The sequence below is a fragment of the Zasmidium cellare genome (assembly GCF_010093935.1).
Source record: "Zasmidium cellare ATCC 36951 unplaced genomic scaffold M409scaffold_23, whole genome shotgun sequence".
Lineage (NCBI taxonomy): Eukaryota > Fungi > Ascomycota > Dothideomycetes > Mycosphaerellales > Mycosphaerellaceae > Zasmidium > Zasmidium cellare.
The window spans coordinates 504,115-528,734 of NW_022986967.1; the positions used below are offsets into that span (position 1 = coordinate 504,115).

Sequence of the window (24,620 nt, forward strand, 5' to 3'; positions counted from 1 at the left end):
GCAACATCACATCATATCATGAACTGCCGATAGCGAGGAGAAGGTGACTTCGTAACATTCAGTCAATATGCGCGCGCCTTCTCAAGAGGTGGTGGCCGGGTCCGGCCGGCACATCTACGCCTACTGCAATGTTCGATCGAACCAAGTCCTCTACTCGTTGAGTCGCAAACTCAAGGTACGTACGACATCAACAGATGCATGAACTCAGCAGCTAAGAGGTACTTAGGACTCGTCGCTCGAACAACTACCCGATGTCGGTGCCAACCATAAACCGCCTACGATTCGGCCAGATCTTTGGAAACCCCTCTACAGTGTCACTTTACCCAGCCCCGAGCAAGGCCTGAGGCTTTTCAAAAGGCTCAAGGATTGGCGAAAACTCCACGAACTATGCTGGGAGCCCCCTTCTTACCTGAGCAACCCGTACACGGAGAAGCAAATTGCGGAAATGAAGGAGAAACTCGAAAATCGCGGTGGCAGCAAGAAAGAGACCGTCTTCGACCTTATCAAGCGACAAAAGAAGAAGATGAAGCAGAAGATTGTGATGAATCAAAAGGCTAACAGCATTGCGGATTTGGCGGCTGTGCTGATCGAGCAAGAAGAGCAAGGCACCCTAACGGCGGAGAAACGTCAGAAGGAGTTGGAACTGAAATTGAAGGATGAGTTCGAGCTTATCTACAAGCTGGCTGAAGAGTATGAAGAAGGTGGCCTGAAGAAGTTGGATGATGAGATTGAAATCATGCGAGCCATGCGCAGGGAGGGTGTGGATGGATTCAAGAACAAGCTGCTCGAAAAGTCGAACCTGGCTAAGGAGAGGCGTCAAAAGATGCTGTACGCAAATGCGGCTGTCAGGGAAGCTAAGGCGTTTGTGAACCTTCCATCGGCTACTAGACAGAAGGAGATCGACCACTGGAGGACAATCGCGGAGATCGGAGAGTACTCGAAGCCTGGGGAATGGAAAGAATTCCGAGATCGAGAGTTTTGGTCGGATAGTGCCTTTGTTGCAACCATGCAGCGCGAGTATGGTCAGACGTGGGAACGGATTGCTGTTGCATGTCGAGCAGAGGGGTATCGAGTACCAGGACGGGAGCTGGAGGGGGAGACAAAAGCTGTCAGCGGAGACGGCATCCTCGCAGCCAAGAAAGAGACGGAGCCACAACCTTCGCCTGAGAATGTTCAGCAAGTTAGTGCGCGGGAGAAGGAGGGAGAAGAGAGTGACTACAAGACCATCGTACCGCGTTTTCCTCCTCGACTCGACCGGGCCGGCTTCCCTTTGCAAGAAAGTCCTAAACGTGCTTCGGCGAAATATGCTCTGATGCGGGAGAATGCACCCATATTTACTACAAAAGGTGTCAAGATCGAGTGGGCCAACTTTCTCGATGCGGAATTCGCTCAGGCCTGGCCTGAAGCTGTCGAGCACGAGCCTATGGGGGGCAAGAGGGAGAAATACGAAGCTATTCAGCAGCAGAGAGAGGAAAGGAAATCGAGGCACGAACTAAGGCTGGCTGAGATGGTAGAGTTGAAGAGGGAGGAGATGGACCTGCCACAAGAGAGGAGTCAAGAGGACATACTGTTGGAAGAGATTGAGGAAGAATCTCGACAAGAGAAGACTCCCGAAGAGAGTGCTGCCGAAATGGCTGCGGCAGAGGATCTCGAGGCCAGGGAGGCTGCCGCTCGAGAATCCGCGATCCAAACATTGAAGGACATTCGCAACAGACAGCGACTACCACCGCAGCTCGAAAGCATTCAGAGCGAAATTCTGGCACGAGTACAAGCAAAGGCTATTGAAGAGCGATGGAGAGGAGCGCCCCGTCGGCCACAGGTTTCCTCATCCGTCGAACAGCAGTCGGCGGACAGCACATCGGCACCGCCGGCGCAATGATAACATACGTAGATTTGTACAGTATATAGAAGTTGTAGGGGCATCACCTTCTACTCATCTTTGTTTGGGATCTTACTTGTATTGGCGTGTAACTTCTCTTCGTTCTATCTTCGCCTTAAATCCTACTTCCTCGTGCTCTTCGCGCGTACCGACTAGTAAGTAGACGACAGCCATTCCCAACCAACAAAATGCATACATAATACTGCAGAATGTGCCCTCCTTTCTTGCGACCCGCCAAGACATGTCCTTGCGCACATGTCCCTTTCCCCAGGACCCTGAAAAAGACCCTGCATGAAACGGGGAATTTTGAGGGCTCCACCACGACTCCTTTCGGCAATCTTCGAAGCTGCTCGGAACAGAGATAGGCGGCGGTAATGCGTTGTGTGATTAGTGCCCATTGGTCCGCTGGCCCAACCTTTCAAACCGCGCTGCCAAAGGTGTGTTTGTCCTTACTCGGACAGGGATGGGCTGGCTGCTGAGTTTCATCCGTTCCATCCTCGTGTCCCTCTTTCCAGGCACGCCGACTGCTCAGCTGATTCTTCGACTCAACCACTTTCTTCTTCTCACACGACGTCTTTCTCTCAATTGCTGTCGTTTGTGTTTGCTTGATTGTTTTCTTTCTATCTCATCGTTACTATCTGGAGATCGATTCGTCTGTCGCTCGCTTTTAGCAAACTCCCGTCTGACCACCACCAATCTTAACAATACATTCCTCGAGTCTCCCTTCACAGTCCCTCACGCGAGCACACCGACTCCCTTGACGCCTCTACACCATGGACACCTCACCCTTCGCTCGCCTCAGCGGAGAGCTCAGAAACCGCATCTACGAGCTGGCCCTCCAAGAGGGCAACGAGGAAACCGAAATCGTCGACCTCGAACAAGGCTGGTTCGACTGTCCCTTCCACCGTAGCAAGGTCATGAACTCTGCCCGCACAGGCTACGTCTACCCGCTCGATCCCCTCCGCATGACCGGCCTCCCATTCACTTGCAAAGCCATACGACGAGAATCGTTGCGGTTATACTACTCGCTGAACAAGTTCACTTTCGAGACCGATTATCTCAAGAGCAAGCACAAAGATCGCATAATGGAGAGGTTGATCGAGTGGACTAAGAGGATTGGGGTATCTGAAGCTCGTGAGATCAGGGATGTGACCATCTCTCTTGCGTCTCTCAAGGGATCCAACACCATTCCTCTTTACATCGATTGGGAGCATATGAAGCTTATACGGCAGCTCTTTCATCCACAGGCTAAGTTCAGGATACGGTTCTATCTGGAGGGTAACGGAACGGCGACTTTCACGCTAGGTGCGAAAGAGGAGGTCATGGCGGAGTTGGAGAGGATGGTTGAGTGTTGGCGGTGGACGTGGCAGAGGGTGAGGAGGTATGGGCCTGAGGAATCGAGGCGGGTCGCTGAGAGGTATAGAAGTGAGGTGCAGAGATTGCTTGCGGATATGCCGGCGGTGGTGTAGATTGAATTTGGAGGAGTGGGAGTTGAGTAAGATTGGTCGAGCTCTGCATAGCATCATGGCATACTGGAATCTAGAGATGGTCTATAGCATTAGATGGGGAGAGAGGCGTGTCCAGGCGTTGGGGGCTTTGGATACTACCATGGCGCCATCGCCTTCGTACAAATTATACCAACTGGCTATCGGAGCTTAATTGAAGTCTCAACCAAGTCGTATGCGTGCACATTTGGCGCGTTGTGAGTAGAATTGACAGATCTTGAACACGCCTCACGAGACAGTCAACATTAAGTCTACCGTCGGACCAGGCAGGTCTGCCGAGATGAACTGTTCTTCCTCAACAGCTTCGATCTTAAGCTCTCACCACCAACAACAACACCGCCCAACGCGATATATCACTCTTGACTAAACGATGAAATTTCAATCACACGGCTTCGCCTTGGCTCCCGGTAGCGAGGAGATCTATGCATCAGCGTTGCGAACAAAGTGAAGATTTCTGGCTATACCGCACCCAGGCTCAACGCCTTTTTCGCCTTGGCCCGCGAGTGTGTACTCCTGCTGCACCCAATCGGAGAGCTAATGAAAGAAATGCTACTCTGGAGTTTCGTCCAGGTCGAAGGCGTCTGTAAGACTCGCACCGCTGTTAGCAACTCCGTCGTTATGATCCTTGCTTCCTCTGCAGAGCCCCAGTACCAAACGCGAACAATCTATACGAGCTGAAAACGCCTTTGTCCGCAGTACGCCTCCACAAGTCCTAGGAGCAATGCGGGGAATTCAAAGGCTATTACCCACTCCAGATGCTATATCTAGGACGGCTCACAAGATCCTCCAAAAGTCCTGATGGATATGCGGTCTGCTTCGTGATATCGAGGCACGACTGTGTCCTTGACTTCTGCTTCAGGCGAGAATAGCAAGCCAAGCCGGACTTGGCTGCTCTCCTGGATGATGGAAGCGCGAGCACGACGGGCGTTACTGTTGTCGCCAGCCGCTGGACGCTTCGAATCTTACCTGAGAGTCATATAGCACAACAATCCCCGCATTTCGTCGTCGAGATGTTAGCCGTATGCTGGAAAGTGCACTCTGTCGAAGCCCACGTGGAGGAGAAAGGACAAGCAAAGGTAGGGTATAAAGATGCAAGTCGTCCGCCCCGATCTTCTCTCTCCCATCACCGACATCATCCTCTCAACAACCCCGAAGCTCGACACGCCCACTCCTACAACCCATCAATCAGCATAATGAAGTTCACGCTCGCTGCACTCCTCGCCCTCGCGGCCGGCACGTTCGCGCAGGACCCGGTCAACATCGAATTCGTTGCCTCCAATGGCGCCAGTCGTGGAAGGTTTGCCATTCCCCCAAATCTCAGACGTATCAATACTCCCGGTAAGTACACTGCTCAACAACGAATCTAAACCAGTCAGCTGATGAGAACAGCCGTCGAGAACAGAGCTTTGGGACAGAGCGGCGACATCTCTGCGCTCAGGATTCAAATCGGCGCAGGTTTCTGCACCGTCAGGGGCCTGAACCGCGCTGGAAGAGCTGTTACTGCTCGCAACACTGGGAACAATCCGGACGACTTCTTTATCGACTTGGCTCAATTCGATTTCGTGAGGGTTCAGACGACTTGCTGTGACCTGAGTGATAAGCAGTGTTAAGACAGAGTCTTCGATTTATGGAAAGAGCTACTGTCGTTCTGTCGTTACTGAGTGGAGTTTGCTTCGACTTGGGCCTACACTTAGTAGAGTACACGTGACGTGGCTCCAGATCTTCGTGTTAGCTTGAGATTTATGGCTTCTTGATATTCTGAGCTAGAGAACGCCTTCTTCCAATTCCGCAACACAGCCGCTCAAATCCTTCACTATCATTCCTGTTCAGATCTTGGTTTACGTACTTTCATATCTACAACAACCAACAGCACAATCCACCGCACGAGCGGACAGTCTCGCCAAGTGCCTTGGCTTGTGCACGCCAGTCCGGAAAGGGCAGTCAGCTTTGGACGTCATATCTCGCCGAGGAGATCTCTCTTCACACATTCCATCCTTCGTGGATCATCTCGTCGCGAGAGCCGGGATGATTTGGAAAACATATGCAGCAAGGCGATGCAGCTATGCTGCGAGAGGACCGGATTCAAGGCCGGCAGAGGGGCGGGTCTGACGAACGCTTGAGGTGTCGCGACTCCACTTCACCTCCTCCTCGATGTCGTAGCTCTGTGGGAAGGTGGAGGTAGATAAGTATGGCAGCTTCTCGCTTGGTTTTCTGATTCCAGATCTGTCTCTTATAGCTCTCGCTCGTTTCCGAAGAATCGCATTGACTGTACAGACCGCCCACCTAATCACAACGATACCGACTTCGCGATGTCCCACAAGCAAGGAACCTCGAGTGGTGCTCCCATCACCGTCTTAACTGTACGTCTCCCACTAATATGGCCATACCCATTGACTAATACCCCCTCCAGCAAGACCTCGTCCACAAACTCCCCGCCCACAGCCCCCTCCTCTTCGCGCAAAAGAAAGCCAAAAACCTCTCCTTCGAAACCATCGCCGCCGAGCTCGGCCGCGAGGAAGTCGCCGTCGCCGCCATCTTCTACGGCCAAGGCAACGCCTCCGACGAAGACATCACCAAGCTCTCCCAAATCCTCGACATCCCCGAGGAGGTGCTGCGACAGACGGAGATCACGGCGCTGCCGGATCGCGGCCGGAGCATGGAGATGCCGCCGAAGGAGCCGTTGATGTATCGGCTGTATGAGATTGTGCAGAATTATGGGTATGCGTATAAGGCGGTGATGAATGAGAAGTTTGGGGATGGGATTATGAGCGCGATTAGTTTTTCGACGAAGGTGAGTTTGAAGAGCGCGATACTGCTGAGTTGGACTTCGTATCGTTTTTGGGACACATGCGGCGGGGATGTAAGATACGGGTAGGAGACGTGTGCTGACTTGCGGCAGGTCGAGAAGGAGACCGATGACAAGGGCGATTGGGTAAAGATCACGCTGAGGGGCAAGTGGTGAGTACTCTCGCAATAGCCGTTCGGCACGATCGAAGCTAAATACAGACAGGTTGCCATATACGCGCTTCTAAGTGTAGCATATGTGAAGCTTTTGAACTTCCGCCGAATACTATTACCCACCTTGCGATAAATCGCCATCTTCATCACCTTATCTTGTCTCATCTCCGCAATACCTGTACTTACATGCCCCTGAGATACCTCTCATTCGTTTTGTTCTTCGAGGGATCGTGGGATCGGTTGTCTGAGCAGAGAGGAGAGCAGCAGCGAGCAGCAGCAGCGAGCAGAATGAATTAATATGGCACAGGATCGTTTACTAGCGATTGAGAGTGCGCACTGGGTCGCAAAGTCGAGGAAACACTGAACCGAGTATAGCAAACCCTGTTTATTCGGTAAGAATTTCACCTGATTCATCCCAATGTCTTGCCATTTGGACTGACCAGCGATGGCATCATTCGATTTCCTAGCCAGTACCTGAAAGGTAGAGATGGAACCCAGCGGAATGAATGTGGATTTCGCGGTGTCAGAGGCAGATCACACGGCGGAGGTAAAGGCTACTTCTTGTAGCTACTGGGAAAGTGACTTCGACTGGATCGATGCTGCATGTGCCGTCACGAGGATTGGCAGCGAACAGCGCCTGCCCACGGTTTGACCCCCTCTCTCTCCGCTGTCAAACCCAGAAATAGCGACCTCTCAGTATCTTGGACAGTTTGAAGACTGGCGAAAGGGCTTGGCGTCTCGAGCTGCTCACGTGCATGACACATGCTGCCTCGCGCCTTCCTTCACTCGTTGCACAAGCCGCGCTTGGAACACCACACTTCCAACACTGTTTCTCTCATCTGACTGCAACTTCAACCAAACAACACCACCACCTTCTTTGGCAACTCCACACCAACAATCATTCCAGATCCATATCGCGCCACCCACACGAGCATGGCACCCGCGATCAAGCCCTCATCGAGGGCATCATCCGGTTGGGCAAACGCAGCTTCAAATTCGAACGCCAGAACTGAGGTGCAACACGTACCGTTCCAGGAGAGTCACCAGGTCAAATGTACCCACTCCGACTGTGAGAAACTCTTCGAGACCGACAAGGAGATGAGGCGGCACAAGAGGGACAACCCGCAGCATTTCTATTGCTATAAATGCGATGTGGACTGCGAGGATTGGGAGGATTTGACGAGACACAAAGTCGACATGATGGCTCCTTTCCTCGAGCGTAGAGTCATTGCGACGGATGACAACAAGCCGAAGCACATCGTGTGCGAGTTCTGTGGCGAGGACTTCAAGAGCTTCGGTGGCAGGAAGCTTCATCGGCAGCAGGTAAGTGCTTGAAGAATTTGGGGATAGTTGAGGGTGAAATTGACATTACCTCCATAGGCGCATCCTGCTGACCAGGACATCGAGTGTCCCGGCTGCAAGAGTCACTTCGTCCGAGCCGCCAACATGATCGTCCACATTGAAGACAACGGCTGCAGTGAAATCCGACCACACGAGCTGTTCCGTGCTATCTGCCACAAGTTTGTCGTGAAGCAAGTGCTTCGCGCACCCGATAAGTTCAAATTGAGCCAAGTACCAGCAGGACCAGCAGGACCAGCAGTCACCGACGGAACCGAGACTCACGACCAAGACGACGGAGGTGTATCTCTCCTTGACCAGGAAGATGAAGCGCAATTGGCGGGATACAAGCCTCTGAGCAGCTCTTCAGACTACATGAGCACAGCCTCACCGACTCCATCGCGGGCAAGCATGAACGTGCGACCAGCACCACCCTCTCAGGCATCACTCACGCAATCAATGCGCAACATGTCGATCACCACCGCTACTCCGCGCTCAGTCTCGGGTACAAGTGCTGGTAGCTACGATCAAAGCTATCCGTATCTGGCGCCCGATACCTCCGGAGCGGTTCAAGTGTGGGCTTCAAGCAGCGGCAAGCCATCGGCATGGGGCACATCTTCGAATGCCTCGAAGAAGCTCTTCGCAAAAGCCCAGCCGACACCACTCCAAGCAGGAGACTGGAACGCGGTTCTCGCTCAGCGCGAAGAAGAATCATTGGCCGATGATGGCAAGAACCTCATGAAGGCTCGCTGGTGGGATCCGTCTTCCCAAGATTACAATCCAGACCTCTTCAAGGATGAGAGTACCGGAGTCTACACCTGCCGTTTCCCTGACTGCATGAGCGACGGCATCGCATTCCACGCTTTGGTCGACCTTCAAGATCATATCACCATGTTCCATCTTCCAGGACACTTTCAATGTCCGAGCTGCTTCAAGAGATTCAAGAAGGCGTCGGCTTTGGTGGGCCACGCAGAGAATACTCGGAAGTGTAACGTACGGGCGAGTGGTGGATTCAAGTCGGTAAGTTTTGACACGATGCTCTCTATTCCATGTGTATGTGCTGACGAAGCGTGTCTAGTTGATCGCGGAGATCACCGGCGGTCTGCTCGATGCGAAGTCCGTGTCTGTTCCTAAGATCTATCGCCCAGACACGGCTCTGGTCAAGTTCGGCAAGGAGCCAACCCACGGCATCATGGACAACAAGTTCACGGCCAAGTCTTTCGACACTTAAGCCTATCTCCACATGAGGTCGAAGTTGTCCTGGCATGTGTTGATTCGATCACTTTCGAAGAAAAGCGACTTGTATACTATGTCAATACAGGAGCGAGCGAGCATCAAACAGACCCTCAATGACTCGTCCCATCCACCCCATTCGCCTTCCTCTCCCCAGCATACGTCTCCTTGATAACATCACTCGCCTTCTCCGCCACCGCATACACCAAACTCATAATATTCCCCTGCACATTCATCGGAAACACACTCGCATCCACCACCCTCAACCCCTCCGTCCCATATACCCTCAACTCCGTATCCACAACGCCCCCCTCCTCCCTCGGCAACATCGCACACGTCCCTGTCGGATGATACATCGTCAACTGTCTCTCCTTGGCCAACTCTCGAGCCTCCGCCAGCGTGCTGAAAGGTTTCAGCCCGGGCATGAACTCCTTCTCGCCGCTGCCGTCTGAGGCGTCTTTGAGGAAGTCTGCTAATGGAGGGGTCTTGACGACTTCTTTCATGTGAAATAGCGAGTGGGCTAACAACTCCACATCCATCGGGTGGCTCAAGTACCGCGGGTCGATCTCCGGGTAGTCGTGGACGTTGGAAGACTTGATATGTACGCTCCCGCGCGAGAAGGCGTGCATGAGCCCGCACGACATGGAGAAGTAATTCCCCGGCACAGAATGGAAGAACATGGCCGAATTCCCGATTCCTCGCAGGGAGGGCGTGTTGCCGGAGGGGATGGCGGAGACTTGGTAGACGGCTTCCTTTTTGTCTTCGAGCTGCGTCATCAGGAGGTCGAGCTGGCGCTGCGGGAGGTGTGTGTCGGGGGTCGCGAGGGCGGACCAATCCGTTCCCGGACGCGTGACGGAGTGAAGGTCGAGGAACCCCGTCGTGGTCACGGCGGCGGCCATGGGGCCCCCGCCGGTTTTGGCGTACGTGTCCATGGCCTGCGCGAGGAGGGAAGGGTCGTCGCGGAGGTGTTCTGCAGTGGGGTGGCCCGGTTTGGTGGTCCAGGAGAGGACCACCATGGGGTGTTCTTGGAGGTTCTCGCCGACGGAGGGGTTGGACACGACGAGGGGGATGTCGTGGGTTTGGAGGAGGGTTGGGTCCCCGATTCCGGAGAGTTCGAGGAGTTGGGGGGATTGGATTGTGCCGGCGCTGAGGAGGACTTCTTTGGTTGCTTGCACTTGGATCGTTGAGCTGTTTGTTTCCATTTCGACGCCGATTGCTCGGGGCTTCGAGCCTGATGTATCCCAGAGGATCTTCTTAACCACGCTCTCCGTCACGACTGTCAAGTTCTTCCGCCCCTCTGCTGCAACAAAATACGACGTCGCAGCATAACTCCTCGTGCCGTCTTTGGGATCCACACACGTCAGCTGGTTGAACAAACCCAGACTCGTGCCCGTCCGGGGATCCGTCGACGTCGGATACCCCATCGCTTTACTCTGCTTCGGCCACGTCTCCTGCGCCCAGCTGAAGGCGTCGCTTTGCCAGGACGTGTGGATCATGCCGGAGGTGCCGCGGAGAGAGGGTTGGATATATTCTGTTGAGAGTGCGGTGCGTGTTGGGTCTGACGGCAGGTGCATTCGTTCGATCCGTTGGAAGTAGGGGATGATATCGGTCCAGCCCCAGCCTGGGTTGCCTAGGTCTGATGAAGAAATCTATTAGCAAGCGAACAGTTAAGACGCTTGGATGACTTACCTCTCCAGATATTCAAATCACTCTTCGAGCAATGCGAGTACATCAAGAAGTTAATCATCGACGATCCACCAAGCCCCTTGCCTCGTGGCCAGCAATGCACGGCGCCATTCTCGCTCTTTTGGGGTTCCGTCTTGAAGTCCCAATCGTACTTCTTGTTGCCGTATAGTTGAAGGAAGGTACCGGGAGTGCTAATCATAGGATCACCTCGTCGATCGGATCCAGCCTCGATAACCAGAACATTGAAGTCTGGGTTCTCCGTGAGGCGTGAAGCCAACACCAGACCTGCTGTCCCGCCACCGGCGATGATGAAGTCGAAGGACTTGTTCGAGAGGGCTGAATGCGCCATGTTTTTGTCGAGCTCAGACGAGGTCGAGATAGCAGACGCAACGAGAGGGATCAAGTATCGAAGAGGAGCAGCCGGAATCTCATCAAGATCTCGATCCGCGAGATCGCCTCGCACTCTTATATCATTCTCCACAAGCAACACCTCTCACCAAGCGAACTGAATCCCAAGAGTTATTCGCACATAATGGCAGGAGCCAAGCGTGCCCTTTCAACCAAAAGAGTTAAGAGGGCGAATAGCTGCATGAGCCAGGATCCTGTGAAGGAGTCTCAGCCCCCAGGGAATGCGAGAATCTCAGGGTTGGGCTTTGACTCTATAGGGCAGTTTAGTCAGGTCGGGAAACGCGACGAGCAGTTCCCACGACGACTTGGTAATCTTTTGACTTTTGGTTTGATGTGTCTTGAACTGGGCATAGGTCGGTGCTATTCGACCGTGGGCTTCATCTGCGGCGCTAGGAGCTGGAGAAGCGAGATCCGCTTGTTGGGTATGCGGAACAAGCACGCACCGGTTGCGTCAATAAACCGCCTTGATCAGACAATGCTGTTTAGTCGTCTTGGAATCTGTGCAACGTGTGGGTGATGTTCTGGGACGGCCGAAGTTGACAAGTCGTCTGGCTAAGTCAGCTGTAGATCGTCTTGATCAGAAATCACATGCAAATCCTCCTGAATGAAGTAGTAGCATTAGGGTTCTCGGTCATGCATGTATTTGACGTGCCTCTCCGCACGTAAACATGTGTTTGCATCAGCTATGTGGTGTATCGAAACGATTTGTCTTCTTTGTCGGTGACATCTGCGCCCGCCACAAATGAGCCAGCGACTTGGCCTTGCTGACGGTCTCGTTTGCTGTTCTCGCGGTAACATAACCACCAATACGAAGGAATGAAAACGTAGACGAGACCCCAGTCGACGAGAGCACAGATCACGCCGGCTGAATATCTTGGAGGCTCGGTCCTGCGGGCCAAGGTCAGCAAGCCAGCTATAGAGTCGACTTTGTACGACATACCAGAGCTGAGGAGCGGCGATGCAGCCAGTTGAATATCCCACGAAGAAGACGGCGTTGACGAAGGCTTTCTTGGTGTTGCCACGCACATTGCTAGCGGAGAGTGACATGAGAACGCTAAATTGGGAGCTGATGACCGATGCTAGCCAGCTGGCTACGATCATGCCCCAGCCTGAGTCGAGTGGTAGGACGGTGAGGAGGATGCATCCCACGAGAGGGACGATGCTGAGGAGTAAGACGGTGAGGTTGCGGCTGTTGGGGAAGAACCAGCAGGCTGCTACACCGACCCAGATGAAGAAGATCTGTACCGCTCCAGAGGGCGAGCCATAGAGGAGGGTTTCACCAGATGTGTAGCCGAGATTCTTGATCACCAAGGATGCGAAGGTGAGCACGGGGCTGCACATAGTGACCAAGAGCCCGAACATGAAGACGTGAAAGGTCTTGAGGTCTAGGCATGCTTCTTTGAACTGTGCCCAAGAGAAAGTCGTCTTGTCGCCGCCGTCGTGTTGCGAGGCTAGACGTCGTGCTGCGACGGTTCGTTCCTCAGGTGTGAGAAACCACGCCGTATCTGGGCCTGCTGGCATCAAAACGAAGAAGAGGATACCAGCAAAGATCGTGACGCCGCCAGCAACCAGAAACATGACCCGCCACGGCTGTATGGACAGGTGTGATAGGTTCTCGCCAATGCCGTACATCATGAGCGAGCCCGCAATCTGAGCCAGGCCATTGCACGTAACCCACTACGCAGAACAGAAGAGTGTCAGCCATAGTCCTGCACGTCTCACACAAGGACTTCATGATTCGACACTCACCATCCCAACCCTCAAAGGATGCTCCTCCTTCTTATACCAAATCGAGGTAATCGTAATAAAAGCCGGACTGACCGCCCCCTCCGTAAACCCCAACAAACACCTCACGGCCGCAAACCCCGCGAAATTGTTCGGCGCCGCGAGGCACATACACACGCCACCCCACAGGATGACCGTAAAGCCCACGAACTTGGCGATCGGCAGTCGACTCATGAGGTAGATGAACGGCCATTCTGACGCTAGCTGGGAGAGGTAGAAGCAGCTCGTCAGCCAGGAGTATTGGTTGTTGGTGAGGTTGAGGTCGGTGAGGAGGCCGTAGACGGAGGCGTAGGAGAGGGATTGTTTGTCGAGGTATTGCGTGAAGAAGACGAGGCACATCTAGGAAATTCGTAAGTTTCGTCTATGTTCAGGATGTTGGATGAAGGGTTCTTACCATCGGCAAGACCACCAGATCAATTTTCCACCTCACCCTCTTCTCTTCTTCCGTTATCTCTGCGGAAACTTTGACGACGCCGTTCCCGATTTCAAACTCGGGAGCCACGTCCTCGAGAGGAACCTTCTTCTCGACGTTCATCATGCTGGCCCTTGGCATTCAGTGGCGACAAAATGAAAGAAATTCAAAGAAAACCTTCTCATCGAACTCAACTTGACCTTCCCCTCCATGTGCTCTCTATCTCCTCAGAATGATAGGGCAAAGATCAGCGCATGATAGCACGGGCAACGCGTCCGCCGTAAGTCTTCGCCGCCGACGGAAAACTACGAGGCCGATTTCGCTGGGGCATGTTTGTCATCTCACTGAGATCAGAGTCAGTGATAGAAGACCTGCCACCAGAGAAAAGACTTCATTCATTGGGAAGAATTACGAAGAAGTGAAAGGTGAAGTCCAACAAGTCAGGTAAAGCACAGACCCCAAAACGCCAAGAAACCCAAAAGGCCAAACGCCCGCCATTGGGAAGTTGAGAACATCCCGCCATGACTGAGCTCCCACCTCCATCTGTAAAGGACCAGGAACCAGACACCTTGGTGGACGACCTAACACGCCACACCCTCCGACAAGATCCCAAAATGGCTACCGCAACCACAGCCTTGAAACCCTGGACTACGACCCCGCCGAAGAGGTACAGGCTCGTCGATGCGACTTTGATAGGTAAGCTAGCATTCAATTGAGCTTTCATACTTATACAAAGTACACGACTGTTTCTCTATACTACAAATACATGTTTTGGCTAAAACTTTCTCTTGTTCAAAAGACCCCAAAGACGGCTCCCTCCACACGCACGTCACCATCGACCTGCACGCCGGGCATATCCACCGCATGACCAAACTCTCCGCGCAGCCCTCGCCCGGCGATGAAGTCCTCTCCTGGACGCAGAACCAAGAAATCGCCATCATCAACCTCGACGGGAAATTCGTCCTGCCAGGCTTAATCGACTGCCACGTGCACCTCGCCACGCCACCGGGTGAAGAAGGCCTTTCCGCGACGATGAACCAGGACCCCAACACCTCCTTGCTCCGACAGCCGTATCTCGCGCACCAGATGCTCAAGCGCGGGTTCACGTCGATTCGGGATTGCGGCGGGGCCGGGTTGGCGGTCAAGGAGGCGCTGGCAGAGGGGCTGTATCCCGGTCCGAGGGTGTTTACGTCGGGGCATGGGATTTCGCAGACGGGCGGGCATGGGGATTTGAGGGGCGCCAAGGACGAGGAGTATGCGTGTTGTGGCGGGAACACGCATGGGTTGGGGCGGATTGCGGATGGGGTGGAGCAGTGTTTGCATGCGGCGAGGGAGGAGTTGAGGCAGGGGGCGGATTTTATCAAGATCATGGTGGGCAGTCCTGCGATTGGCCCCGTGGGAGTAGGCTGACATTGTTCTAGGTCAGCGGCGGTGTTGTCTCGCCGACTGATAAATTGACCAATCTCCAATACACGCCAGCGGAGATCCAAGCCTTCACAAAGGTCGCCAGCGATTCCGGTACGTGGGTAACAGCGCACGCTTACACGCCCGCCGCGATTCGTAACGCAGTCGAAAACGGCGTCCTAGGAATCGAACACGGCAATTTAATCGACGAGCCCACCGCAAAGCTCATGGCCGAAAAAGGCGCCTTCCTGACGCCCACACTGGTGACATACCAAACCATGGCATCCAAAGAATTCGGCAGCTTTCTTCCACCCTCAATAGCAGCCAAGAACCTGCAAGTCCTCGACGCCGGGCTGAGAAGTATCCAAATCGCCGACCAGGCAGGCGTGACCATGTGCTACGGCACGGATCTGCTAGGACCTCTCCAGGTCAAGCAGACAGGCGAATTTGCGCTTCGGAGACAAGCTGGTCTGAGCGCTCTGAAAGTGCTGCAAAGCGCCACCGTCAACGCGGCAAAGATGCTGCGACAGGAAGACAAACTCGGCAGACTCAAGGAGGGCTTCGTCGCGGATTTGTTGATTCTGAACGCAAACCCATTGGAAGATATCGAGGTCTTCGATCGGCCGGATAAACATCTCCTGGCGGTGATCAAAGATGGCAAAGTCCTGCACAGTCGGTGGTCGAAACTGCGGCCGGATATCGAGGCGCCGGTGTTGATTGAGTAGAGAGATTTGTATCCAATCTTTTTCCATGCGGAAGTATTACTCTCACGGATCCCACTTCGCAATCGGATCCACACTGATATCCAAACAATCCAACCTCCAAATCTCATACTTCATCGCCTCCTCCTTCCCCACCATCGACATCTCCCTCCTCCGCTCCACCGCGCCATTCTCGCGCAAGAGCTCGACCAGCTTTCCCACCTTGTAGAAGTGTTCACCCAATCCGATCATTTTCATATTCTGATGGGGCCGTTGTGCGGCTTCGTTCCCCATCTCCCACATGCGTTCTTCGTGGGATACCATGCGGAGGTGCTGCGTGAGATGCTCGTTGTGCAGGACGCGGACGACTTGGAGGTTGGGGAGGAAGGGCATCATGAGGCGCAGGATGTTGTGGTCGGGGGTGTTGATGGCGAGGCCGAGTTGTTCGAGGTTGGGGCAGTAGCGGACGATGTCTACTACGTCGTCGTTGGAGAGCCACCAGTGGTCGGATAGTAAGAGGTGCTTGAGGGTGTCGCCGTGGTATCGTGTGATCGTGTATAGATACTCTGGGCCTAGTGCTGCTGCGTCGGCATCCATGTGCGAGTCGCCGTTGGGAGTCAGAGGACTGGGTGCAGCGGCATCTGGAGGCGTGTAACCAGTCTTTCCACGACGTTCATTGACGACGTAGAGAGCCCTCATTTTGCCAGCCGCATTCTTCATGATCTCGATATGCTGTGGTGCAAGTTCATTGCAGCGAACGGAGTGGAAATTGGCATACAGATCGAGAGGCACGTTCTTCCATGTATCGTCCACAAAGATGGTGCGAGGGTCGTTTCCGCCGAACGTGTCGAGGAATGTTATGCTGGTGCAGTGGTCGACGTCAAAGATCTGTTCCATGCCTAGGACGTTGGGGCCGAAGAAGTTCTGCAAGGCGAAGTGCTTCACTTTCAGTTTGTAGCCTGCTTTGTGACACCGCCCGAAGAACATGTTGAGGTTCATGATTGATTCCGCTTCCTGGCGCATGCGTGGGGAGAAGTGTAAGCGCACATCGACCAATTTCTTGGAGTGGAGCATGAGCATGCTGATGTCGTCCGGGTAGCACATAGGGTCGATGTCCATAGCTTTGAAGACCCGCAGGTTGGCCATTGGGGGAATCAGTACAGACGGCCGCGGTATTCTGGTCGATGGGAATCGTAATGTGAAGCTCACGAGGTTGTTGTGTGCGCCGAGGCCTAGATAGAGCGTCTTGAGCGGCTTGCAATCCAGCTCCCAGCAGAACGACTCCAGCTTGCTCATCTTGTCCATGGCAGCCCGGAGCAGTGTATTCAGCATCATGGAGTTGTCCGGCACCCTGCCCTTTCCGAAATCATCTATCCCCAGCTCTCTCCACTGGCCCCATACCCTGAAATGCTTCACCAGCGAGCCATGCGCTTTTGTGACCAGCCCGTCCAGCGCCATCATGAACGGACTTCCACTCCCAAAGCCCTCCGGCTTGCCATTCACATAGCGCATCTCTCCATACGAATGTAGTGCGACTCTTTCATACAGCTGCGGTAGCGTCATGTAGTACAGCAGGCGCGATGTTCGCGTGACCCGCGCGATATCCCCTATATCATCGAGATACGACACGATCAGGGCGATGAGGTTCAGCGGGAGGGTCGTCGCCCTCGGCGCGAGGTCTTGCGGTGCCGAGTTGGGCGCGGCACTGGTGTACTGCACAAAACGAGGGATCTCGCGCAAGGCATTGGTCGGGGCCTGGTTCATGAGTTCGGAGGTGGTGGGCGACGTGGTGGGCGAGGCGTCCATGCTGAACGAGGCATGCGAGCGCTTTTTGCCCAGCATCGTGGGCGGTAAGTGAGTGAATGAAAGAGCGATAACGGGAAGGAGTAGATTCAGCGCTGGGGTATCATGATCCTCCACGCCTTCGCGGTGACAGCCTCACGGATGCGGTACCACCACTTCGGCCGGTGCGAAGGGCTAGTCGTATGTTTTTCACTTACAGCCTAGGTTCATGAGGTTGAAGGAGCAGCGACCAGGATCGCTTGGCGTCTGACTTTTGTCGTGACGCACCGTGTCGGCTGCAGATCGACGCGCGCGTCTTGCTCAGCAATCTATCCTTCTTTTCGTATTTATTACCTTCTTGGCATCAGGATTAGCTGATTTGGGTGCCTTGATATTCCGGCATATCGGGGCTTTCTCTCCTCCGATGACTGATTGACGGCTCGTTTCCTGCTGTTTCTCTCATCAATCACATCTCCTCGCCGCACGAACAGACAAGCATCGCGTGGGCCCTAACCGGGAAAGCCCTCGTCCGCAGCTCAGACATCTCGCTCTCGGATTCCTCCATCAAGTGTCCAACGAGGGCTCCTCGCATTTTCCTCCTGGCAACTTCCGCTCGAGTCGGATGCTGGTTGCCCCGAGATGGACGAGTCCCCTTCCATCAGAAGCGTAATCACCTCCTACCACGAATTGAATCCCACTGTCCTCGACGAGCTGGCCGAGCAGCCCACCGCCCTGGACTTTATGCGCTATGTCAGCACGAACCGCGGATTTATCGTCCGGAGAGGTGCCAAGGACTGGGATGCGCTCAGGAAATGGGACGCGGCATACTTGCGTGACGCGATGAAGGGCCGAGACGTCAAGGTCGCTGTCACGCCGCATGGGTAGGTGAGACGATCTGAAAAGGATGGAGTTTCGGTCGGTTCTTTCGTCCGTATGGCCTTTCTTATACTGCAATTGGTATGCAGCTTACTGAACACTAGTGTGTAATCATAGAAATGCCGATGCCGTGGTTGCGGACGAGGCCGGCAGACTGCTCTTCGTCGAGCCGTATGAGGTGAACGAGCCTTTTGAAACTTTCCTCTCTGTCGTGCAGGAGGATTCGCGCTCGCAAGACCGATCCCGTGGACGGAATGTCAGATATGCTCAGACACGTGCGTGCAACGTGCCTTATCAGGCATCTCTTGCTACTCGCAAAAGCTAATGCAAGCGACAGAAAATGGCAATTTGCCTTTCGAATATGCCAATCTTGCAGGAGATGTACCCACTCATATTGCCTTTGCAACCGAAGCCTTGGGACAGGATCCAGATGCCGTGAACTTTTGGCTTGGAAATGATCGATCCACGACTTCTCTGCACAAGGACAACTATGAGAACATCTACGTGCAAGTTCGAGGACAGAAGCACTTTATCTTGCTGCCACCTATCGAAATGCCTTGTGTGAATGAGTCGCCACTTTCGTTTGCTCGCTATCGACCTACGGAAGATGATGGAGAAGATCTTGTCGTGGAGACCAACAAAGATATCGGGCCGACACCAGTACCATTGTGGGATCCAGACGAGCCTGAACTTCGACCAACAGTCTACTCCAAATACTCCAAACCGCTGAAAGTCACTCTCAATGAAGGCGACATGATGTACTTGCCTGCCATGTGGTACCACAAGGTGGGGCAAGGCAATGGAGATGAGGGTTTTGCGTGCTCGGTGAACTACTGGTATGATGTGCCGAGAGATGTATTATACCCATACTAATTCAATTACAGGTACGACATGGACTTCAGCGGCAGCTTCTGGAGCAGCAATGCATTTGTCCGAGATGTGTACAATGCCAGCTTGACGAGTGTCTCGTATCCGGCCTTGGACATGCAAGATGAGTGATTGGAGGAATGACGAAAGATGAAGTTTGCTCTCTGAATGAAAAAGCAGGAAAAGAGCTGAGCACCTACCTGATGCAGTATTGCCTGATAGAGGTACGCCTCCGTACTTGTCGAACACCTTGGCGGATCCTACAACATACATGGAACAGGTCAGGCAGGAACCACAAAAAAGCATCTTGATCTAAACGGCATGGACCGGCAGATCGATCTTAGCCGCTGATGACATACAGCAGACTGGCCAAGAGCTTGGCGAGAACTTCATCGGCGAGTCCTGGGTGTACCAAGTAAAGCCAATGCACTTGCAATGCCTGGGCATGTGAGTGTGTATGTGACAACGCGAGAAATTGCGAAGACAAACATTGGCGCTGCAGTATGGAGAAAAGATAAGAATGGCGAGTCTACTCATGATCAACCGAAGGTTCTGAACAACGCCCTCGAAAGAACACCTGCAAACAACAACATGATCCTCTCGCTCACCTTTATCAGCTCGGTGCTGGCCAGACTCGCAGCTTGCCAGAGGTGAGCGCAACAGTCACAGCATATAGCACCAGCCTATGTCCTAACAGACCCTCACCACCAGCACCCCCTTCCCCTACGACGCCTACAGAACCCCCCTAAACTTCACCGCCACCCGCGTCCGCGACTGCACCTACCAACTCACCTTCGCCCGCGACCGCGTCGACAGCACCTTCAATGTCGTCTTCGAAGCCCAATACACCCGCGACCCCTCCCGCCTCATCCAACTCGAAGACTGCTCCAAATCCTGGATGTCGTCGCGCGTGGGGTCCAACTTCAACGCCGGCATCGGGCTCTGGTCCCTCGACGACGAGTATGCTCTGATGGTGTACGACATCGAGGAGGCGTGCTCCAGGCCGTATTTCGGCGGTGTGCCGGAGGAGGAAGGGGGCAGGAATGGGGAGTTGCCGGCGTCGTGGAGGGTGCATATTGATGCGCCGTGGATTAGCGATCCGATTACTCCGACGAATGTTGTGGGGTCTTTGCCGGCGTCGCCGGGGAGTGTTAATGCGACTACGCAGGCGAGTGGGGAGGTTTTGGTTGAGTGGGAGGCTGTGGAGGGGGCGGAGGGGTATTACGTCCTTACTCAAGGCGTAAGTGTTGACCGTTTTCCTATCCTCACGTTATCATACTCACGCTTGGGCAGTTATTCGACAACTCCGAAGTTGGAGACACGTTCATCTACAACACCCTCGATTCGCCTGCCAACCCTACTGCGGTCTTGGTTCCGGCCGACTTTCGACTGCAGAGGGTAGGAGTGTTTGCTAAATCTGCGACGCAAGGGGTTGTCAGTTATCTTGCTGAGACGAGATGGGCGTGTCCGGATCGACAGGGCGAATATCCGTGCTAAGTAATAGTTCGTGGTAAAGTCTTTGAGCTGAAGGAATGATGAGTCAGGTTGTGTTTACTGAGTAGAGTGCTAGGATTGATGGCGACTTGTCACGTTAAGTGTTGCAATTCTTCTCCGGGAGGGTGTGGTTGACCAATAACACTTTAAACATGCGCATCGGCGCCATTCTTCAGCTCGCCAACGTGGAACAACTTTGCTGGTCGTTGTTCCACACAATAGCGTTGCAATATTGCATGCTGGCGTTTGAGCAACGGAGCGTCGGCTTTTCAAGGCTGAGGTAGCAAAAGTGCGAAGTTCGTGGCTCTCATCTGGCCCTGGATATTGAAGAAGAACAACCCCAGAAGAACAGTGCAGAGACTCCCTAAACACGATTTCTATGCGTCAAGCCAATGTCTTTATTCCCGGCGATGTTGATCGGCTTTCCACCAAATCGCATCCTGCCTGCGGGGTGGAGGCTGATCGCGCTCATGTCCGAGGGCACTGCACTGCAAATCGCAGGTATTCAGACTGGACAGACGTCGTCATTTCCATTGCCATCCAACTTCACGGGCAAACCTTCTTTCGTGTAGATGAGGGTGGTTAACAACGATGTTACAGGGAAGTTCATCAGCCAGCTCCAACGGAGGTGTCAAACGCAAGTAAAATCACGTCCGCTCGAGGAAAGTCTGCGAACATTGCCATTCCCGCAAGATCCGATGTAACGTCCTGGACTCCGGAGTTCCTTGCGCCAATTGCGAGAGCTGCGACAAGCCTTGCGTGATAAGGCGGCGCAAGAATCAAAGACAGGATGCGACTCCGTCTGATGACGATGAGGTTATTGTTCTGCAGGATGAGTCTGAAACTCCAGCCAATACTATCTCGAAACAGCGAGTCGAAGGCGAGCCGACAGCGAACGGAATGGGCTTTAATTCTGGCGAGTCACAGGCTAGAAACACGCAGCCTGTTTCTTGGTGGGATCAGAATGCTACAAACGATATGAGCCTTGTCTTTGGCGCTACATCGGCCATGGCTGACTTTAGCCACCTCACCGACCTTGATGACATCTTTACATTTACGGCCAATAACCTTCTGCCTATTGCAACGCACGACGGAGGACCTCGACCAGACACTGACATCTCATCGTCTTTCCAGGTAGCTGAAATTCCTCCTGGAGACTCGGCATTCCTGCAAAGCCAAGGCTGTTTTGATATTCCATCAGATGCCGTTCTGTACGAGATGGTACTTCTATACTTCCAATGGGTCCATCCAAATCTTCCAGTCGTTATAGAAGATCAATTCTGGGCTCGCTGGGACGGAGAAAGATTTCAGCTGGGTGATTTCTCACTGCTACTACTACGAGCAATGCTGTTCGCGAGCATGGCGCAGGTCGACTCCAACACACTGCCACGTCTGGGCTTCACCGGTAAGAGAGAAGCTCGGAGTGCTTTCTACCGCCAGGCTAAGCTACTGTTCGACTTTGGTGCTGAAAAGGATCCTACAGCACTTGCACAGTCCTGCCTACTGTTGACTTATCAATCACCAGCTATACTAGCCTACGTGTCAACTCGTCCTGGCTTACACACACGATCAGGTTTGCGAAGATTGCAAGAGCAAATTCACATCAACGCTTCGAGCAGACGGACCCGAACAAAGCAAGACTTCTAAAACGCATCTGGTGGGGTGTCATCTTTCGAGATCGCATCTTGTCGCTAGGCACGCGCCGCTCACTCCAACTCGACCTCGAAAGTCATTCAAGTGAGGAAGATATTCTTACCGCGGATGAAAACTTCTCGGAGCTGGGCAATTCACCGGTACACCACACTGAGGCTCAGTTGCGGATCGTCCAGTTGCTCAGCGCCATGTGTCGAGCCATGCCTTGCATTGCGAAGGCCACCAAGATCCTATACAATCTCGAAGGCATTGACGATCGTGTCGCTTTCATAACGGAAGCGAAACTAGCAGCCACTATCCAATCTGTGCAACATGCGTTAGAAGCCTTGCAGATGTGGCACGACGAAACGATTCCAATTTTCCCTTTTCCTGTCAGCCTAGATGGAGAAGATGCGCCGGAAACATTGTGTCTTTACGTCAACATGCTCTTCATCTACCATTCCGCCGCGACATTTGCGCTGAACGTCTACTTGCTGCTGATCTACGAGTCATTTCCGGCATCGAGATCTCTCTTCGACATTGAAGACTGTCGAGAGGCCCTCGAGCATGCGAATAGTGACGTCTCGAGACGGACTCAGGAGATGCTACAAGCAAGTACCTCTTTCCTTAAATAAACTTGCCTTCGCTGACATTACTTCAGATGCGCGTGATCAGGTATCTCCCCATCAGCGCAACTCCACTCATCGCTCCACCCCTGATCCTGAAAGCTATCAACGTCTCCGCCGCGCGATCACAAGCCCCCCCATGAAAGCCGTTGAAGTCCGCAAGCTAGATATTTTCACACGCGCCCTCAAATCCCAACAAGAGCGATTCGAGGGCGCAGACTACTGCGTTTGAACAACGTCATTGCCTACGTGGGAGATGATGAAGAACTCATCAATTCTATGTCTAGCTGGCAGAAGAGAGGAGGGTCTTCGCTTGAAACTCCATCGATTGGACAACGCAACCGGGTCAAATTGGACTGGGGCAACTTGATCTACAAGAGACCGCAACTGTTTTTGAGATTAATGCTGCATCTGGACCATGCGCTTTGCACTGGTGGGCCGCCGGTGGAGAGGGATTTCCCTCCAGGCTTGAGGAGACCAGCTGCGTAAATCATGAAGAGACTGGTCGCAGCAAAGATATCGATGCTAAGTGAACACTCTCGACTACAAATGACCCAGCCTGTCCACAGGTGCTCAGCACGTATCCATTCTGACAATCTCTTCCTCAGCCAGGAACACTCAATGATACAACCCCGTCAACGAATACCTTCCCACAGAATTATACAAAATACTCGTAAACCAAATCGCATCCCCCGGCCCATAATTCACCGCAATATCCACATACGGCGGCACATCCCCCGCAACCCCATTCCCGCCGACACTCGCAAACGTATCCGGGAACGGCACGTAGCTATACTGCAACGTATTCGTATCCAACCTCGCCATGACATCCGTCGTGAAAAAGCTCAACCACACACCCCCGTACTTGTCGATCGTATCCTCGCTGCCCAGACCCCCCGTCTGGTTCGTGTGGAACAGCTGGATCTCGTGCGTTTTCTGGTTGATGCGGCCGATGCCGTTGCCGATGAAGAGCGAGAAGTAGACCCAGCCGGCGCGTTCGGCGCGGATGACGGCGGGGAATTGGAGGGGGAGGGGGAGGGGGTATTCGGCGAGGGATTTGGTCTTGGGGTTGAAGACGAGGATTTTGTTGGCCACGAGTTCGGCTATGTAGACTAGGCCGGCGCTGTCGACGTAGCAGCCGAGGGGGAGGGCGAGGGGTGTGGGGACGTTGTAGGTTGTGAATTTTTGGGTGGTGAAGGAGTAGAATTGGAAGCTGTGGGGGTGTGTTAGAGAATTTGATGGGGGCTGGAGGAGGAAATCGGGAAAACGTACACGTTTCCTGTAGTCTGCGTGAACCAGATGCCATCTTTGGCGGTATACAAATCGTTGAAATTGAACAGATTCCCCAGTGGATTCGGCGGAGGCTGCAGGACTTGAATGTTCTTCGTGCGAGGATTGATTCTGAGAAGCTGGTTCCTCAGCCCGTTTGCGGCGTACAGATTTCCATCTTTCACACAGAGTCAGTCGACGACTCATCAACCAAAAACGAATGACACATACCAGCCCCGGTCCTTATAGCACAACTCAACGCCGTCCGATCCTGCACAAGCGGGTTGTTCAACCCGGGAATCGTCTGGTTGCTCAACGGCGTCGTGAACGGGATGGGATATTCGTCGACCTCTCCGCTTTGGGGATCAACGCGAAAGATCTTGTTGACGAGGATCATTTCGCCCCAGAGGGCGCCGTCGGGGCCTCTCTCGAGGTCGCAGGGCCCGGAGAGAGGCGTCTTGAGGGGGTAGAAGGTGAAGCGGCCATCGCGGACCCGACGCTCTTCGAGGGTGGGTGCGGATAGAGTGGTGAGAGGGAGGAGGGTGAGGAGGAGGGAGAAAGTGGGAGAGAGCATTTTCGCAGGGGTTCGGTGGGTGGGTGTTGCTGTTGGATGGGGGGAACGTCGAAGAGTGTTAGCCTTACATATTGCTTTCTATCACGCATACCCAAAAGAAAAGTAACAGTTCAACTAGAGTCTCTTTTGAGCCAAACCCGAGGACTAGGTAGACAGTCATGGTCATGTTCTTCCATTGACGGTGATTCATT

At 53.6% G+C, this 24,620-nt stretch overlaps 12 protein-coding genes across 12 annotated transcripts; 8 read left to right on the forward strand and 4 right to left on the reverse strand.

Annotated features, from left to right (window-relative positions):
* Nucleotides 1–67: 67 nt before the first annotated feature.
* Nucleotides 68–1,879, forward strand: M409DRAFT_24615 (uncharacterized protein; the record flags this gene model as incomplete). Its single annotated transcript, XM_033807309.1, has 2 exons — nucleotides 68–175; nucleotides 227–1,879. The coding sequence occupies 2 exons, from the start codon at nucleotides 68–70 to the stop codon at nucleotides 1,877–1,879; spliced, it is 1,761 nt and encodes a 586-aa protein (XP_033666121.1).
* Nucleotides 1,880–2,652: 773 nt separating this feature from the next.
* M409DRAFT_24616 (uncharacterized protein) lies at nucleotides 2,653–3,348 on the forward strand (the record flags this gene model as incomplete). Its single annotated transcript, XM_033807310.1, has 1 exon — nucleotides 2,653–3,348. One exon carries the CDS (start codon nucleotides 2,653–2,655, stop codon nucleotides 3,346–3,348), a length of 696 nt encoding a protein of 231 aa, XP_033666122.1.
* A 1,229-nt stretch (nucleotides 3,349–4,577) lies between these two features.
* On the forward strand, nucleotides 4,578–4,994 carry M409DRAFT_24617 (uncharacterized protein; the record flags this gene model as incomplete). The annotated part of the gene is made up of 2 exons (XM_033807311.1): nucleotides 4,578–4,722; nucleotides 4,774–4,994. The coding sequence occupies 2 exons, from the start codon at nucleotides 4,578–4,580 to the stop codon at nucleotides 4,992–4,994; spliced, it is 366 nt and encodes a 121-aa protein (XP_033666123.1).
* A 699-nt stretch (nucleotides 4,995–5,693) lies between these two features.
* M409DRAFT_67483 (uncharacterized protein) lies at nucleotides 5,694–6,416 on the forward strand (the record flags this gene model as incomplete). Its single annotated transcript, XM_033817423.1, has 4 exons — nucleotides 5,694–5,744; nucleotides 5,795–6,175; nucleotides 6,284–6,342; nucleotides 6,395–6,416. 4 exons carry the CDS (start codon nucleotides 5,694–5,696, stop codon nucleotides 6,414–6,416), a joined length of 513 nt encoding a protein of 170 aa, XP_033666124.1.
* A 413-nt stretch (nucleotides 6,417–6,829) lies between these two features.
* Nucleotides 6,830–8,911, forward strand: M409DRAFT_67484 (uncharacterized protein; the record flags this gene model as incomplete). Its single annotated transcript, XM_033817424.1, has 4 exons — nucleotides 6,830–6,864; nucleotides 7,350–7,665; nucleotides 7,723–8,700; nucleotides 8,759–8,911. The coding sequence occupies 4 exons, from the start codon at nucleotides 6,830–6,832 to the stop codon at nucleotides 8,909–8,911; spliced, it is 1,482 nt and encodes a 493-aa protein (XP_033666125.1).
* Nucleotides 8,912–9,026: 115 nt separating this feature from the next.
* On the reverse strand, nucleotides 9,027–10,948 carry M409DRAFT_24620 (GMC oxidoreductase; the record flags this gene model as incomplete). Its single annotated transcript, XM_033807312.1, has 2 exons — nucleotides 9,027–10,549; nucleotides 10,603–10,948. The coding sequence occupies 2 exons, from the start codon at nucleotides 10,946–10,948 to the stop codon at nucleotides 9,027–9,029; spliced, it is 1,869 nt and encodes a 622-aa protein (XP_033666126.1).
* A 742-nt stretch (nucleotides 10,949–11,690) lies between these two features.
* Nucleotides 11,691–13,330, reverse strand: M409DRAFT_56110 (uncharacterized protein; the record flags this gene model as incomplete). Its single annotated transcript, XM_033813196.1, has 4 exons — nucleotides 11,691–11,895; nucleotides 11,948–12,684; nucleotides 12,757–13,131; nucleotides 13,187–13,330. 4 exons carry the CDS (start codon nucleotides 13,328–13,330, stop codon nucleotides 11,691–11,693), a joined length of 1,461 nt encoding a protein of 486 aa, XP_033666127.1.
* A 488-nt stretch (nucleotides 13,331–13,818) lies between these two features.
* M409DRAFT_67487 (uncharacterized protein) lies at nucleotides 13,819–15,333 on the forward strand (the record flags this gene model as incomplete). Its single annotated transcript, XM_033817425.1, has 3 exons — nucleotides 13,819–13,900; nucleotides 14,004–14,575; nucleotides 14,626–15,333. The coding sequence occupies 3 exons, from the start codon at nucleotides 13,819–13,821 to the stop codon at nucleotides 15,331–15,333; spliced, it is 1,362 nt and encodes a 453-aa protein (XP_033666128.1).
* Nucleotides 15,334–15,375: 42 nt separating this feature from the next.
* On the reverse strand, nucleotides 15,376–17,073 carry M409DRAFT_67488 (uncharacterized protein; the record flags this gene model as incomplete). Its single annotated transcript, XM_033817426.1, has 1 exon — nucleotides 15,376–17,073. The coding sequence occupies one exon, from the start codon at nucleotides 17,071–17,073 to the stop codon at nucleotides 15,376–15,378; it is 1,698 nt and encodes a 565-aa protein (XP_033666129.1).
* Nucleotides 17,074–17,730: 657 nt separating this feature from the next.
* On the forward strand, nucleotides 17,731–18,966 carry M409DRAFT_56113 (uncharacterized protein; the record flags this gene model as incomplete). The annotated part of the gene is made up of 4 exons (XM_033813197.1): nucleotides 17,731–17,972; nucleotides 18,085–18,242; nucleotides 18,305–18,803; nucleotides 18,852–18,966. 4 exons carry the CDS (start codon nucleotides 17,731–17,733, stop codon nucleotides 18,964–18,966), a joined length of 1,014 nt encoding a protein of 337 aa, XP_033666130.1.
* A 2,340-nt stretch (nucleotides 18,967–21,306) lies between these two features.
* M409DRAFT_67490 (uncharacterized protein) lies at nucleotides 21,307–23,075 on the forward strand (the record flags this gene model as incomplete). The annotated part of the gene is made up of 5 exons (XM_033817427.1): nucleotides 21,307–21,833; nucleotides 21,863–22,571; nucleotides 22,622–22,696; nucleotides 22,750–22,812; nucleotides 22,881–23,075. The coding sequence occupies 5 exons, from the start codon at nucleotides 21,307–21,309 to the stop codon at nucleotides 23,073–23,075; spliced, it is 1,569 nt and encodes a 522-aa protein (XP_033666131.1).
* Nucleotides 23,076–23,204: 129 nt separating this feature from the next.
* Nucleotides 23,205–24,429, reverse strand: M409DRAFT_24625 (uncharacterized protein; the record flags this gene model as incomplete). The annotated part of the gene is made up of 3 exons (XM_033807313.1): nucleotides 23,205–23,799; nucleotides 23,859–24,033; nucleotides 24,087–24,429. The coding sequence occupies 3 exons, from the start codon at nucleotides 24,427–24,429 to the stop codon at nucleotides 23,205–23,207; spliced, it is 1,113 nt and encodes a 370-aa protein (XP_033666132.1).
* Nucleotides 24,430–24,620: the final 191 nt, after the last annotated feature.